Consider the following 17453-nt stretch of genomic DNA (forward strand, 5'->3'; position numbering starts at 1 on the left):
TTATATAATATTTATTTATATATTCAAATGTTAAGCTTATATTATATTTATATGATCAGTTCTCAGTATCGTCGATGTATTTTTGTAAATTTAGTAAGATGACACGAAATAAATTAATATATTAAAAGAATATTCACTTTTAATGTAATTATACATATTTAAATAATAATAATTATATATATATATATATATATATATATATATATATATATATATGGGGTGGTCCTTAATATGGACATTTTCGAATTTCTTTGCTCCCAAGGACTCAAAAGCTTCCAAATTAATAAAAAAAATCCACAAAAAGTTTCAGCTGTTGTTATAAATATAATTTTTATATTTGTACTTCTTTTTATTATAATTGTTTATATATTTTTATTTTTCATAATTGTTTTATAATTTTTGACCTTAATACCTAAATTTGTTGTAATATTTGCAAAAAAATTCTAAATATGAATTTATTTTATTATTATTTTAGTGAATTTTAAATTTAAAAAAAAATCTCAGCAAGTCTCACAAAATTTTATAATTTTTTATTTTACGTGTACGAAACCTAAAATATTGAAATCTTGCATAAAATTTGAAACATTTCATGATTTTTTTCATATATTTTCAATATCATATTTACTGGTGAAAAATGTTAAAATAAAAAAAACTCCATTACATAACTGTTCATATATTATTTGCATTATACATTATTTATATATATAGACAATAATTACAAGTTCTTTACATACTTTTAGAATATATGTATATATGAATCTCACTTATTTACAATATTATTTTTTTATAATTTTGTTACAATTTTTTTATCAATATTTAATTTATGTGATAAAAGAATTTATAATTTCTTATATAAGATTTGTGGTTATTATACGAGTATATTATTTTTGTACAAAAACATTAGTGATAATTTATTATACAGAATATTTAAAATTAAAAAGATATGCAAGATCGACATGTAATGTCGATATTCGAAATAAATTTCTCAGGTCTATGTTGATGTTGACATCTTGCAGAAAGTGACATTTTGCTTTTCTGCTTGCTGGAGGAAGGTTCATTTTAACATTTGCATTTAAGTTTTATAAATACAATCACTTACTTGATGTATTTATAATATTAATTATAAAAGCATTAATATTTTATGTGTTAATCAAAATAATTTTCAAATAGATCTAAGGTAAGCAAACAAATTTTAATTAATATAAATGCATTTCAATAAAACATTTTTTGGTATAATCATTCCGTTTCTCACCTGTACAATAAATAGTACATTGAGTAAGGCATATTGATAGCATTGTATGCTAGTGTTAATACTTTTCCATATTTTAGTATTTATTTACAAAATTAATTTTAATATCCAATACCATAAACAATTTTCAGTATGTACATTTCATCAATGTCATTAACACGTTAATCGCCACGATAATATCAGAGAAAAATCCTTATGAGCCATGGTAATTTTAATAGAAAATTTAGTTAGACATGTACTAAAAAATTTTTTTTCTTTGCCAAAATTCCTGGTAAAACACTATTTTTTTAAGTTACACATATATTACTGACATGGTCCTTTATTAATTATTTTATTATATTGAATTGTTTTTTCCACAAAACTTCTCTGACATAGCTCATGTAGAATTTTTTGGAATCAGATACATATGACTGACACGGTAACTAACGTGTTAATATCAATAATAATAAATCATTAACTACTAAAATATAATGATTCAGTACTTAGCGACTAAACATAAATTATATCTAGGCTCTTTCGTTTTGAGCCTAAAATATTTTTGCTAATTGGAAGCAGTTTCTAATAACAATTTTTTTGAGTAACATAATCAGAATATACAACCATATATATTTTTTGACAATTTTGACAAAATGCTAATCATAAAAACATTGTTAATAAAAACTGTATAAATTGATAACGTGAGAGTACAAAATAATCGATTTTATTTTAATTCATTGTATCTAATATTTAAAATTTAAAAAATTTACATAACATAGGTTTTAAAAAAGATATTTTGTGAGACATTTATATAATTTTACCTGTTGTACCACCTTTAAAATTTTAGTACGAGAGGCCATAACACTCTGCGTCGTTTGTAGTACGAGAGGCTAGGACACCAAACGTATAAATTATATCATAGATAAATTGCTTTATCGATATGTAATTGAATGTTTGAAAATATACGAACTATATGTACTGAAATGTATACAAATTACATTTATATGTAGGCGCCATTGTTAGTTAAGTTTATTTGTTAAATTCTGGAACAAATTTTATAAATAAACCAAATTTAATATCCAAATCGCTCGACTATTCTTGTAAAATGTGGTAAATTGCATTTTTTTAAACTGTGATATTTTTTCTCAAACTTTTGCAAATTGAAACTATTTTTCAATAAAGTATATTATATAAAGTAGCACGTCTTGGGTTTAACTGTAAATGAAATAAAAAAGTAAAATAATTGTCTTCTATAACAAAACTTTTAAAATATTTTGGATCATGAAAACTAAATAATATTATTTCTGTTCAATTATAATATTATAATAATTTGATTATTTTATATCACTATCAACTTTGTTTCTGCTTCAACTAAGTTAGATTGAATTCGCAATTATTATTTTGTTTAATAATAGAATTTTGTTCTTGCTTTAAATTTAATTAGAAGAAATTTATAAACTTTAAAAAATATTTAATAGTAAACACAAAATCGAATAGTCTCAATTTACAATTTCATACAAAATATATGTATCATACAAAATATATATAAAATCACAAAACCAAAAGCAAACTAGTGAGAGTAACTTAAAGAATTAATCAAATATTTTCATAAGGTTGATGATTATTGACCTGTACTACTTGGACTGCACTTTATATATAAAAATTCTAAAAATATTAGTTGATATAGTTATGCCAATAATCATAATTCAAATATTAATAATATCAAATGACCAAGCCGTTATATCAAATTTAGTTACTTATGTATTGGCACCGAGCTAATGATGTCGTTGACTTGTTGATCCAATTTAGCTCACTCCCAAAGTACAGTGCTAGTAATACAGATCTATATGAATGGCTAGGCTTTGTCCTTTATCCTTTAATTAAGTACAACTCTTTTTCTAACTATCGGCAGATTCTATCAGAGTCGTCCCTGGCAGCACAAAGTCCATGAGGTTGAGCCAGGAATAGTCTTCCGTTGGCACAGGCGCACAATTGGTAGACTTGATGCCATCTGCCCCCAGTTCGGTCATCTTCTTGTCTTCTGTGACTTGTTGGCTGAGATGGAGTTGCAGTCCTGATATTTGGTATCCGGACATCCGGAGATTCCAGACGAATCTAGAGGTAATAATATATATTAATTCTATTTAATAGATTAAGGAATGCAATTGGTATAATAAATATCGGTTGTGTCTCTGATAAATCGAAAGTCATCTATGATATAAACTTATATAAGTGGGATCTGGACTTTTGAACAAATAATTTGTAGTATTATTTGTTTAAGCTACTTAGCTAAGTTGATCGATTTATGGAGATTTGAAGATGAATTATTCTATTTTGAATTGAGATTGTATTACCTTTCCTGCCACAGAATGTATGGCGAGATCACTAAGACTTTCAAATTTCAAATCGGAAGCCCTAGATTCAATTATTACTCCCTTTGGAGATCTTATTTCTATAGATCTTGTACTGGATTCCAGTCTGAAAATAATAAGAACTGAATTAATAAAATTGAACACTGGCATATGATATTTAATTACATTTATTATTAACTTCCCTTAGGGTAAGTTATAGTAATCGCAAAAAATCAAAAATGAAAATTTTTATAAACTTTTACGTTTCAAAGGTTTCTGAATATTTTGACATATCTTAGAAAAAATGGATGTATGTGTGTGTGTGTGCGGATACAAATTTTTGTCTGAATTTGAATTTGATTTTGATTTGAATAATTCAAAAAACATTCGATTCGTATTGATAAAGAAACGTTCTGATTAGTTTTTGTCAAAGGCAGGTCTGGCCGTTCCAAAGGGCAAAAAGTGCCAAAAACGGTGACTCAGTTTTTAAGAGAACGGAGCGCCCGATTTTAATAATTCAAAAAACATTTTACTTGTATTGACAAGATGAAGAACTGATTAATTTTTTGGGGAAGGCAGGTCTTGCGGTTATGGATTCTCAATAAAAATAAGTTAAAAAATGTCATTTGGCGGTCAAAAATCTTTACTGGACATATGCACATCAAATTATCAGATATTTTATAGAGATTTTAATAATGTGTAAACATGTGTAAATTTTTTTGGGTTCCGTACCAAGATTTTTAATTTTGAAGTTTATTTATATGGTTCGAACAAATGTCCTTGACATTTTCGATAATATGGAATAACCGATTTTTATGATTAAAAAATCGTTCGGTCATTGATTTCTTACAAAAATTTGAGAAAATTTCAAAAATTAAAAAAAACGAGTATTTTCAAAAATTTCCAAATTCTCAAAATATTTAAAAAAAAAATGTTTTTTTTTAAATTCCAAAAAAATTTAAACTTCGAAAATTTTGAGAAAATATCTAAATTATCAAAAAAATAAAATTTAGAAAAAATGGACTCTTGTAAACGTACACATAAGTTGCTTATAAAATACGCTCATCGCCCATTTTAAAAAGCACTTATAAATTCATAATATGTATTTATAATAAATAGTCTATTTGAAAATATTAAAAACAATTATTGAATGTTTAATTACGGTACGGGAAGTTCTAGCAATTTGTCCGATACCATGCACCCCACTAGTCTAATTAATGATGATTATTAGTGGATCTTGTTTTTATAAAGTCTTTATTAAAAAGCACCTTCAGATCATCATTCTAAGTAGTTTTGATTGGGTCTGTTCTACCAATGCCACATTACATTTGCTATAGCAACCCCAAAGCTCTATTCCGTATGACCAGTAGCAATACCATAGGAATTATTATCGTTTTATAAATCAAGTTTTTGTTCTCGAGGGCTAATTTTGAATAATGTCCAATAAGCGAATAAAGTTCACTAACTCTGGATTTGGAAGTCTTAATTTTAGTTGTAATGTGATGTGTTTCCATTTTAGTCTGTTATATTAAATTTGAATATTTTTTATCATGTCACATATACGTCCAGAAAATCCGGTCAAAAAGCGACCTAATAACAAAAATCTGATTATTCCGAGGCGTCGTCGGTGATGTTCTGTGCATGATATACTTTGTCCCTTCTTTTCCGCCCTTTCCACTCAACGACGCATGAAAAACGCCGGAAAACTCAGCGTAAAATACCTTTCGGTCAGTTCAGAATCGTCTTCATCTGCCAGAATTCGCTCACGGAGCAGAAAGCGGATATGTAAGGGTCGGTCTACATAGTAATAATCGGTTTACATCAGTAATAAAATTAATAATAATAATATGAATTTTCGAAATTTTTACTTAAAAATTTATTGAAACTTTAGATATTTAAGAACGCAAATGTAAATATGTTGGCCTCATTTTTGAACAATTTTTTGCTCTGAAATGATTACATTATTTTTATTATTCATAAAAAATTTAAAAAAATTTCAAGTTTAATGATATTAGTAATATATAATATTTTAGGGGCCAATTCTGCAATAATATGGCAACGCTATCTTATTCATTTTTCTTGGTACTAAAAGCTCTGAAAATGCTATCTATTTGAAGTACGTGTACGTATGTATGTGCGGATACAATTTTTTGCTCACGATTAGGAAAGAACGAATCAACCGATTTGAACATTTGATTGCTATTGATTTGGAGAGGACTTTTAGAGCTTTTAAAAATTTCAAATTATGGTACAGAAAGTTCCAGCAATTTGGCTCAAGGACGATGGCATCACCTCTAGTTAATTTCTCTGTTTTTAATAGTATAAAAATGTGTCCATTTTATTTGAGGTGAATGCTATGTGTGCATCATATTTGAGGTGAATGCTATATCAAATTAATTATTTATACAAAGTGGTCAATGACGCTTATTATCATCAATAAGACCAGGCACGCATTGTTATTTCTTAAATTATTACTATTTGAGAAAAATTAAAATATTAGTCAAAAATAGCTTTCAACGAAAGATCTCCAATGAAAACGAAGCTGAGGGGTAATTATTTTTTAAGATGAACAGTTTTACTATTTTATAATATTTATAATATATATATATATATATATTATATATATATATATATATATATATATATATACGTATATATTGTCATATTATTTAGAAATGTAAAAAACATAATTTTCCTCATGTCAGTAAAACTGATGGATGATGCAATGTATTCGAAGTTGTACAGTTATATTTATTTTTTGCAATATGCAATATAATATAATGCATTTCGAATGCCATATAATGTAGAGAGCAAGTCTAATACATCAAAAATGTCTTTTGAAGAATAAGTAGCACATTTTAAGTAAAACAACTATTAGAATAAACATTTTGGAAAACAATTTCAAACTCTCACAATATTTCTATTCAGTTCTTTATTGAATCGAAGTAAGCTTTGCATTATATCCACATATAATAATTCATTTGTAATTTTTCTAAGTAAATGATAGGTATAGTTATTAAAAGTTTTGAACAAAAAATTTCAAATTAAAAGTTTTTGCCTGAAATTATTTACTGTTTAATTTCAATGATAATAATTTTTGTTATGCAATTTAGTAAAACAAAAAATAACTAGTGGTGTATGGCATCGTGCCTTAAGGCAAATTGCTGGAACTCTACGTACCGTAATGAAAAATTCGAGGAATATTAAATGTTTTCAAATATTATAAATACTATAAAATTGTCTAATATTTATAAGATGAATTACAAAGTTAAAATTATTTATTTGAAATATATAAGTAGGCTTTCGAACTTTAGCCAAAATTAAAATTAAAGTCTGCATTATTTAAAAAATTAAAATAATTTTGAAATAAAAAAAATCCAAAAGTAATTGTTTTGTCAACACGAGCAAAAAGTTTTTTGAGTCATTCAAATTGGATGCTTAGTTCTCTTAAAAGCTGCCATTTTTGGCTCATTTAGCTCCGTATCTTCAAAATGACTAGTTCTGTTTTTGCCAAAAACTAATCACCATTTCTCCCAATTATTATAAATTGGCTGTTTTTTGAATTATTTAAATCGGATACTTCGTTCTCTCAGAAACTTGATTTTTATTTTCTGCACTCTTTGCTCCGTATCGGTAACGGCTAGACCTCCCTATCAATAGGAATCGAATGTTTTTTGAACTATTCAAATCGGTGGATCCGTGCGCCCAAAAACGTCGACAAAAAATTGTGGACACATGAAGCACACACACACTCATCCATTTTTTCAGAGGTATACTAAAATGTTCAAATACCTCTGAAACTTGAAGTTATGCAAAAATTTTCATTTACGATTTTTGGTCCATTATTATAACTTAACTTACGGGGAGTTAACATTTGATGCAAATTAAATAACTTTAAAAACAATTAATTATTCGTTCTTTATGCATAATTTTTTTATATAAGGGTGTAAATATTTTTATGATAGTGAAACGAAGGGCGCCTTTCGATTTGCAGCGTTTTCATCTATCTTGGCTACATTTGTCATTTTCAATTTTCTTAAGTGTTATTTATACATTGAAAACCAATGTGTTCTACTAAAAAATGTTTCCGAATGCCACAATTTTCGACTGAAACCGGTTTTTAAAACCGACAAACTTTAGAGAAAAATGCTGCAGAAACATCGATTCATCTCATAATATCCAATATTATTCACGATTATAACAGATTTTTCATCCTCTGATTTAGTAATATTGCAACTATCTCCTTTCTCCGGTGCGGATGGCGCCTCAGATCAATTTCAACGTCTATTTCCTTTCCGGTCCCGTGATGTATATGATAGTCAGACTGACTAATGCCGCGCGCCTTGCTTGCGCTTCTTTTCTTCGGGTATAATTTCTCAAACGGGCCCGGGCATTCCCTCATTAATAAAACAAAATATCGAAATATACCGAACGAAATAAACAGACACAATAATATTATACTGCAGTCCGAGTTCACAGATCGCGCACCGTGTAATACGAAATCTCAAAGTCGTTTTGCACTTTCCTACCGGAGCGATGCAGAGGCTGCACGTCACTCTTGGAAAAGTTCATTTCGCAGAAGGAAGATATATTTCTTTTGGGAGACGAAGACGAAGCTTTGCATTCGTCACGGAGATGTGGGATTATATTATATTACGAATGAATCGAGTTTGCGAGGTAATGATGCGTTGCTATGAAATAATTTAAGGATAATATGAAGGGGGAAAATGAATTTTAAACTTTTCCATGGAGTAAGTTGAAAGGGTCAACATTCAGTCTGCATTTAAACTTAGAAACAAAGACAATTTTTTGAACTGGGCTCGCCCGTAGATAATCGGTGAAGTGCGACGGAACTTTGATTCAGAGGTCCCTGGTTCGTTACCCACTATTCTCACTTGAAAATATAGATAGCAATATGTTCCAAATAGCTCTTAATGGGGCATTACTGCTATACCTCAATTAGAATGACAACCTGAGGGTTGTCTTTTATTAGCGTTCAGTATAAAAATTAAAACTATATCTCAGATAGAGTAAGGTCAATCAATAGATTGCCTACTAACCACAAAAAATGTCTTTGTAATAAGCAGGGCTCAGTGCAGTTTATACAACACATAATAGTTCTTATTGCTGTAAAAAACTTCTTCAGGCGCAACTAGGCGGTAACTCAGCGAAAATGCAACGGAAATGCGTTACGCCACAAATACTGATGCGTTATTGGCCAACGACGTCCTCATTCGAAACGAGTTAAAGTGATTGGTTCCACTATTTATAGCAACAGATATGTATATAGGTTGCTATCCAGTTGATCACGAAGAACAGATCCCTGACATTGATTTTATGGACGATAAACTAAATTTAACAAAGAATAATTATCCATTTCCAATACGATAATAAATGATTCAAAATATTAGTATAGTGGTTGACATTAATAAATGTATGCATTACTAATGTGAATATATTACTAATAAACGATATTTTGAATTCTTGCACAATGAATGTATTTTCAACTTGTCATCTCGTACAATAGCAAAAAAGTTTTTTAAAATTTTGTTCTTTAATTTATGACTTCTGGTGCTAAATCTTTTTTTTAAGTTTGAGTAGAGCAATTCACTCATTCAACAAGAAGTCACTATAATCTAAATTAATATATACATTGATATAATAATCTGTATTAATATATACATTAGCCAAAATATAACATAGAACCTTTCTGGGAACTATAACAGCCTGATATGATTCCAAATTCATATCGAATCGATATGATTCCAAGTATCAAAACGCTTGCTTCCATCTAGTGTATTTGTCATTTTTCATTTATACAGTAAAAAACCGATTTTCTTCCCTAAAAAACTCATAATTTCATAATTTTCGTCAAAACTCTAGTGTGTGACAATACCTTACGCGCAGTCTTTTTACCTAAATCATTTCTCATTTGGTTAGAATTATATATTTATTAGTGGTACCTTAAATTATGTCCAGGTTCAGATTTCACTGCTGGTGTTTGTATTGAACCTGTAAAATGTGCACCTCCTTCGCCAGCGGCGTGCAACGTATCGGATCCCACTATTACTTCTTTAGGATTTGCAGAAAATAAAGGCACGCCTCTGTGATCCATCACTATAAACGAGGAAGCCCAAACCTCTAATTTGTCGTCACCTAAATAAAAAAATATATAAAAAAATAAGACAATATGATTTTCATAGTACAATTTTTTTGATTCATTTATTTTGCGATCTGTTAAATAAAATTAACATACATTACATAAAAATATGCTATAATATTAATTTTATACAAGAAAACTAATGATTACATCATAAATGTGGTATTAATACAATTTATTTAAAAATTAACGACATGCATATCTTCATCGATTTTTAGGCGGTAATTTAAAATGATAAAGTATTAAATAATTTTTTTCTAAAAATTAAAATGGTAATGGTTACAATATATATTTGTTTTTATATATGTTAACCAGCAAAAATTTGTTTTATTATCAGTGTATGAATTTAAATAAATATTACCATATATGGATACGATAAATATTTATTTAACATTACGCCTCTCAAATAAAAACTAAATTACCTTTCCAAATATCAAATATTATCATTTATTTCTCTATTTCATAATTCTTGCATCATTATTTTCGAGTCATGATGTGTCATTCAGTACTCTGATAATATTTTATTTTAGTAATTTAATACCCTTTAGCAGAACATATGAAAACTGTTCTGATACTAGTTTTGTGGTTTGAATCATTAGTAGCTGAATTATTTTATTTCTATCGTATATGTTTACTGCAAACAATATCGGAAAATTTGCATTTATATGATAACTTTCAGCCAGTAGTATGAAAAATATATTAACCATATTATCTATTATAATATATATATATATAAAATCATATTATAAATAAATAAATAAAGTCTGAAATATTTAAAATACTAATGAGTATTAAAATGTAATTATTTTGATCATTTTATATAACGGTTCATAACGGGGTACCACATTTGTTTCCATTTTCAATTCCCCAATACTAGATAATTTCGATTTATTGTTTTCTATTATTTGTATTATTAATCTCTTCAATTTATAAATTATTGTTCATGTCAAACGTATTAAACAAGATATACCTACCGTATATTATTTGCACTTGAAAACTACAATAAATTGCTGAATTTAATAATCGGTATACGGTTTTGCAAATACATGGGTATCAATATGATTAATGTTACGCTTATGATACATGCGCATCATTTGCTATCATTAAATTGCAAATTTGGAATTTACTGGTGCAAAATATTAATATCTTATTCGGATTCATTTTTTTTTTTTTTTTATTCAACAATATATTTACAACTGTCCTACATAGACATTAAGTAAATCTTTTGGCAATTATATGTAAAAATGACATCGATATATTAATAGTGAAAAATACACAGTTGCATTTTTCCTTTATAAGAATTAATAGTGTGACACGAGTAATTACAATCTAATTAAATCACTAAATATTTTTCTTTTAAGTCTTCGTGTTGTGTTTGTGGATAGCAGTGCGTTGGCCAATTATTCGGATTCATACTCTAATTTATTGTTGGTAATCGATCTAGCACTAGAAAACGTAATAATTTAGAAATAGAATTAATTTATTAACTTCCCGTAGGACTTTAACACTTCAATTGTATTCTCAAACTTTAATCTATTGTATTGATTGATTTTATTATATGATAACTAGCAAACCCGACAAACTCCGTTTCGCCACCAGATGGTTTCGTGAGAAAGATGAAGAAATTTTTTGTTTGTTTTATATTTGAAAAATAAAAATTTGATTTCATTACACAACAGTAATGAATTTATTTCGATTACAAAAATGAAATGTTTTTTAGTTGAATTTTTCTAAGTAAATGAAAGTGAATCCGCAAATTATCCGTTTCATTGAAGTGCTCTTTGGTGAACCACATTTTTTGTTTTTTGGTCTGACGTTAACACAAACAAAGCGGATGGTTTTCCAACTGCCCATGTGAAAAACAATGATTTTCTAAATAATCTATTTGAAATTTATCCCGTAAACACTAAGCAATAGGCCTTGCGACTTATTATTGCGAACGCAAGGCGAACTGGAAATTGCAATCGTTTGAAGTCAAACGGAAGACCAGTCGGAATCATTAGTATGTCACCAAATCGCCAGCAATTTTTGATTGAATGGTGAAATTCAGTGCGTGTACATCATTATTCTTTGCGGCAAGAATTTCTCGTTGACTTAACCAAGCATAATTCTGATAATTCTCACTAATGTCATTACTCGAATTTTTAATTACGGTGCGTGAAGTTCCAGCAATTTGCATTAAGGCACGATGCCATGCGCCACTAATTTTCTTAGCTATAAACTTTGCGGGGCCCGAGACTTTTCCATCGAATGCAAAATTGTCGGTTCGTGCGTTCTGGAGTCAGGAAGGAAAACCCGACATATTTTTATATATATATGTAGATTTTTGATTGATTTTGTTTTGTTTTTATATCATAAATCGGATGCGTTGATTTGGCATGAACATACTCCCGGCTTTGAAAAATAGATTCGCATTACAACGTTTCACATTAAAAACACATTTTTACATTTTACATTTTTACATTATAAACACTTCTACATAAAATTAAAGCAATAAATAGAATACAATTAAACTTTGAAAATTTTGCAAATACAAATACAATTTGTAGTTAGTTTAAAATAAACACATATTACAATTAAAGTGTTTTACAAATCTATGGCCCTTCAAAAACTCAATCAAACCAAACAAACAGTATATTCCAAAGAGAATATGTTCAAATTCCTTTACCATCCGTCCATTACCCACCTAAGTACATTCTGTTCTTCAGCATCCCGTTGGCGTCTCGGGTGTTGATGGTAAAGTTTGTCGTCGATTCGACCGTGAGCGGCTGTCCCGGCTTCGATCTGATCGAAGACGCCGTGAGCGGTCCCATGACGTACGCTTTGCCTGTCAAATGCAATCCTCCTGGCACCACCCGCAAGTTTCCCAGCCCTGCCTGGGAAAGGAAAGGATTTGTTTCGTTTTATAACTTACTTACTTACATGTTACAAAGACTATAAGGAATTTAAAGTGAGTGGCATTAGACCAAATTTATATACGCTTGATAGCTGCAGATGCATGAAATAATATGGTAACTTATTAATAACTAATAATAAGTTATAGTAAGAGGGCGTCCTTTAATTACGTGACCGATTTTGACCCCCTTTTTGTGATTCGTTTTTTTTAATTACAATATCTGTTACAACTGCTAAATAATATAACATGTAGTAACATAAGTGGATACTGAATAGTAGAGATATGGAGCAAAGAGTGCAGAAAATAGAAATAAAGTTTTGAGAATTTTGAACTTTTTTTTTAAAATGTGTCTTTTTAAATTTATGTAAAAAGTAAATACACGTTATATCTTACTAGACCCCTCCCTCTTCGACGTGATATTTCGTAATTTTTTGTCAAATCTCCTCTTCCCCTAAAACTTGACCTGACTAATAGACGTCCCCTAATTGAAAAAAAAATCGAGAATAAAATTTTTTGCATATCTACGTTCCAGAGGTCTCTGAACATTTTGGCATGCCTTAGAAAAAAATTATGTATGTGTGTGTTTTGTGTGGTTACAATTTTTTGTCCACATTTTCGAAAGCACGGATCAACCGATTTAAATAATTAGATTTCTATTGATAGAGACGTGCTGATTAGTTTTTAACAGAAGTCGGTACAGATGTTTAGGAGATACGGAGCAAAAAAGCAGAAAATAGAATGAAGCTTTTGGAGATACCGAGCTAAAAGTGCAAAAAATTATAGTTTTTGGAAAAACAAAGCATCCGATTTGAATAATTCAATAGATATTCCGTCCCTATTGATGGAGAGATGTGCTGGTTGGTTTTTGGCAAAGATCGGTCCAGCAGTTTCGAAGATACGCAACTAAAAGTGCGAATAATGGTAATTTTTGAGAGAACGAAGCATTCAATTTGAATAATTCAAACAATATTTTATTTCTATTTATGAAGAGATGTGCTGGTTAGTTTTTGACAAAGATCGGTCCAACCGTTTTGGAGATAAAAAGCTAAGAGTGTAATTAATGAATGGCAGTTTTTGAGAGAACGGAGCATCGTATGAGAATGATTTAATTTGTATTAACGACAAAATGTGCTGATTAGTTTTTGTGCAAAGTGATTCCAGCCGTTTTGGAGATACGGAGCAAAAAGTGAAAAGTTACCAATTATTGAGGGAACGGATCTTCTGATTAGAATTATCTAAAAAACATTTTGCTTGTGTTTACAGTGTGAAGAAATTATTTGTTTTTGGGGAAGCCAAAAAAATCTTTTTTTTTTCTAAAAACTTTGAGTATTGATGTCATTTTATTTTTTCACTAAGATTCTAGAAATATTATTTAGGCTTACTAGGGTCTCAATGTTTGAACAAAAATAATAAAACTTATTCGCTATGGTTTGGGTAAATCTCGATTTTTTTAAATTTTCGAAGAGTTTTAGGACACCCTGTATATAATTATATGAGAACAAGCAAATTGGTAACATGTAAATGACAAAATTCATTTATGCTGTACGTTTTGATACTAAATATGTTTCATTACTGTTTAACTGTTCTAAAATAAATACATAATAATGAAACACTAAAATAATCTCTTTATTTTTTTTGGTGATAACATCATACCAAGAGATCATACAAACTGATCTAAAGTATAGAAAAATTTTTAGATGTATGAAGAAAGTTTTATGTCACTATTTTCAAAATAAAAAACATGGTCTTCATACTTTATCTTATTACAGTTCTGTTATATATGTCATTTTCTGAAAACTGAAACGCCACTTATTGCCAGTCATATGAATATTTTGGGCCTTAAACCAACTCTAAAATTGGCAATAATTCTGAATTCAGAATGAAACAATTCTCATTCTATAATAATGATACCTATTAAACTTTTAATTGCCAATGTCGATTTTATACCAGCTATTATATATGCCGTTATTAATATTTTGGTATAAATGGCAGATCATAAATCTATATAAACGCATGTTTAAGGGCGAACATTTACCGTTTCATTTTCAATATAAATTGTGGAAAATGATGATATATATGTGAATTTGTGTATTTAGGAGGTTGTGATGCGCAGCAGAAATTTAACTCTATTTTGTATAGTAGCCAAAAACAAAAACTTCATTTTACGTGTAACAATAACGTATTAGTATTTTTTTCTCCTAAATTTCTAAAAATATCAAAGGACAATGAATTGGAAAAAACTCATTACTACTCATATAGACAGGTGGAACTTCCAAAAGAATTTCAATATTATGTTTGCTTTTGTATACGTTCATTATAATTTAATAGGCTTTGCTAAAATAAATTCTATATCCCCATCATAAAGTGTTCTTTTGACATATTATAATTATCTATAGCAATATGAATATATTTTGATAATACTGGGAGAATAAGCATGGTAATATAATAAGGGAAATTATTTATTTGCTTTTCTACATTAAATTCTATTTATTAAATTATGTTATTTTTCTTTATTAGAAATTCTGTATGCTAGTCTTGTCATAGCAATATTCAATTTATAATTACAGTAATTAGGTTTTGTTTATTATTTTGTATTAGTATTGAAATCCAAATTAAACTAGTTGTGTACGCCATCGTGTCTTAAGGCAAATTGCTAGAACTTTCCGTACCGTAACGAAATGTTCGAAGAATTTTAAATGTTTTCAAATAGATTATTATAAATATTGTAACATTATATAATATTATAAGAATCATATAAACTGAATTGCAATGTTAAAATTATTTGATTAAAGTATATAAATAAGCTCTAGAATTTTAACCAAAATTAAAATTAAAATCTTAATTATTTTCGATATACATACATTTGATATGCCTATAATATTCTTGAATGGTCATTCATACCATGAGCTTTGTTATAATGTAAAGTATGATCAAAATCGCACAAAAGTTCAATAACTAATCACAATCTGTACTAAAAACTAATTAGCAAAAATCTCGACAGTTAGCTTTCGAACGGTTTCCACATTTTCGAAATTGGTTCAAAATTTGTTATACTTTTTTGCATATTCTAAATAAATATCTTGGCCAGCAGATTTTGCGGTGAAAACATAAACTTCTTGGCAAAGTTAAAAAATAGAGTAATAGTATTCCAGTGATTTAAGTTTGAATTAGGTAAGAATATCGGAATTCGAAATACCCAGCTGTAAGTCTGTAAATACTTATATATTGACACCTAAAAGTTATCTCAAACCTACACATGGTAGAGTGTACGCAATATATGCAGCTTTTGAGACATTTTTTGGTGTCAATATACAAGTATTGACACCGAGGTGAACTTATATTACTATAATGACTGGACTATACGTACAGTATTCATTTAAAATTATTATGTTTCTACTCACCGAAGAAAATTCCATAACCTTCAGCATCCACAGCGTAAGAGCCAAATTCACTATCATCATAATCATCAATCCGAGAACTAGAAGAAACAGACATCTCTTCCGTAGTCGCGATGATGCAATTTTGAAATGTTTTGGACATTGGTCAGTTTGTGTGTCACCATCACCAATGGACGCAGAACTTGCGTGCTGATTGGCACTTCTACTGCCTTCTGGCATTTTTAGTTATTTTTGATAACTCATGAAGAATAGTAATAAATGTTCGATTTTAATATCAGAAGTACATTGGATGACTGGATTTGATCTTCATCCTGAAAGAAGAGGAGATATCATTAATAATGGATAATTTAAATACAGTTATTATGATCAATTCTAATATGTTTTTAGCTACTTTAATATTGTTTATAACAGATAAATTCAACTAAATATTTTTCATTACTTGGTGTATTATTAAATTGAACTAAGTTAGCGTTCTGCCGATTTAACTGATTGTTTGACATGGACGTAATTCCATTTAATCTAAAACATATGTTTCCGATATTTATAATTAGGCTGCACCGTGGTGGTTTGCTGAGAATAAAATAACACATGCGTTACAGGAGGTCTAAAAATAATCGTGTTTATAAAATATCTGTTAAGTAAGAGTGCATTCACACAAATATAAGACACACAACTAGCGGTGAATGGCATCGTGCCTTAAGGCAAATTGCTGGAACTTACCGTACCAAAAGCTAAGTTATTAAATAAAACGTTGCAAAACTTTGAAAAATTAGATTTTTGAGAAATTTTAAAATTTTAGAAAATATTTGATTTTTTTGAAAAATTGGATTTTTTTATATTGATTTTTTTGCATTTTGATTTTTTTGAAAATCTATAACATTTTATTAAGCATTCGCGTTGCATAGCTGATTTAGAGTCCAAATATCAAAGCGCCGCTTAGTCGTCTAACGTAAAACATTGGTACGGAACCAATTTATAAAATATCTGATAATACGACATACGATATCTAATGTTCATTTTTGATCGCCAAATGATATTATTATTATTAGAAATCGAATGTGTTTTGAATTATACAAATAGATTGATCCGTGTTAGAGAAATCGTCGACAAAAATTTGTATTCGCACACACACGCACACTCGCACACACACATACATCCTTTTTTTCTGAAACGTAAAGATACATAAAAATTTTCATTTTCGATTTTTTTGCGATTACTATAACTTACCCTGCCGGAAGTTAATAAAATATTTTAAAATCTATCTTGAAAACTTTTATTTCCTCTTACAAAGTTCAATTATACATAACTGTTCAATTAATAATTATCATATCTCATTAAAAATAATATATTCGAGTATGAAATTCAATATAGGTAAGATACAGTTAATTAACTGTAATGGCACTTCAATAATTCATCATGTATC

At 28.6% G+C, this 17453-nt stretch overlaps 2 protein-coding genes across 3 annotated transcripts in view; both read right to left on the reverse strand.

The window, feature by feature from the left end:
- The window catches only part of LOC113384512 (delta-sarcoglycan-like), a 287433-nt gene that overhangs the window by 52121 nt on the left and 217859 nt on the right, over positions 1-17453 (reverse strand). The gene's annotated exons all lie outside the window — the stretch shown is intronic.
- LOC113386269 (delta-sarcoglycan-like) lies at positions 2962-16249 on the reverse strand. Its single transcript, XM_026624060.1, has 5 exons — positions 16034-16249; positions 12423-12612; positions 9540-9732; positions 3580-3703; positions 2962-3340 (listed from the first exon to the last, which is right to left on the reverse strand). Exons 1-5 carry the CDS (start codon positions 16247-16249, stop codon positions 3128-3130), a joined length of 936 nt encoding a protein of 311 aa, XP_026479845.1. The 3' UTR covers positions 2962-3127.

Source organism: Ctenocephalides felis, unplaced genomic scaffold (genome assembly GCF_003426905.1).
Source record: "Ctenocephalides felis isolate EL2017-DRISC unplaced genomic scaffold, ASM342690v1 CF-g0.4_SCAFFOLD_03571, whole genome shotgun sequence".
In the NCBI taxonomy this organism is placed as follows: Eukaryota; Metazoa; Arthropoda; class Insecta; order Siphonaptera; family Pulicidae; genus Ctenocephalides; species Ctenocephalides felis.

What these genes read in the sequence shown, in the direction of transcription:
- LOC113386269 (XM_026624060.1), bottom strand. Translation starts at nt 16,249, where the DNA reads ATGCCAGAAGGCAGTAGAAGTGCCAATCAGCACGCAAGTTCTGCGTCC. An exon ending in AGGTTATGGAATTTTCTTCG is followed by an intron (nt 12,613 to 16,033) that starts GTGAGTAGAAAC and finishes TTCCTTTCCCAG; the next exon opens with GCAGGGCTGGGAAACTTGCG. An exon ending in TACATTCTGTGGCAGGAAAG is followed by an intron (nt 3,341 to 3,579) that starts GTAATACAATCT and finishes TATTACCTCTAG; the next exon opens with ATTCGTCTGGAATCTCCGGA.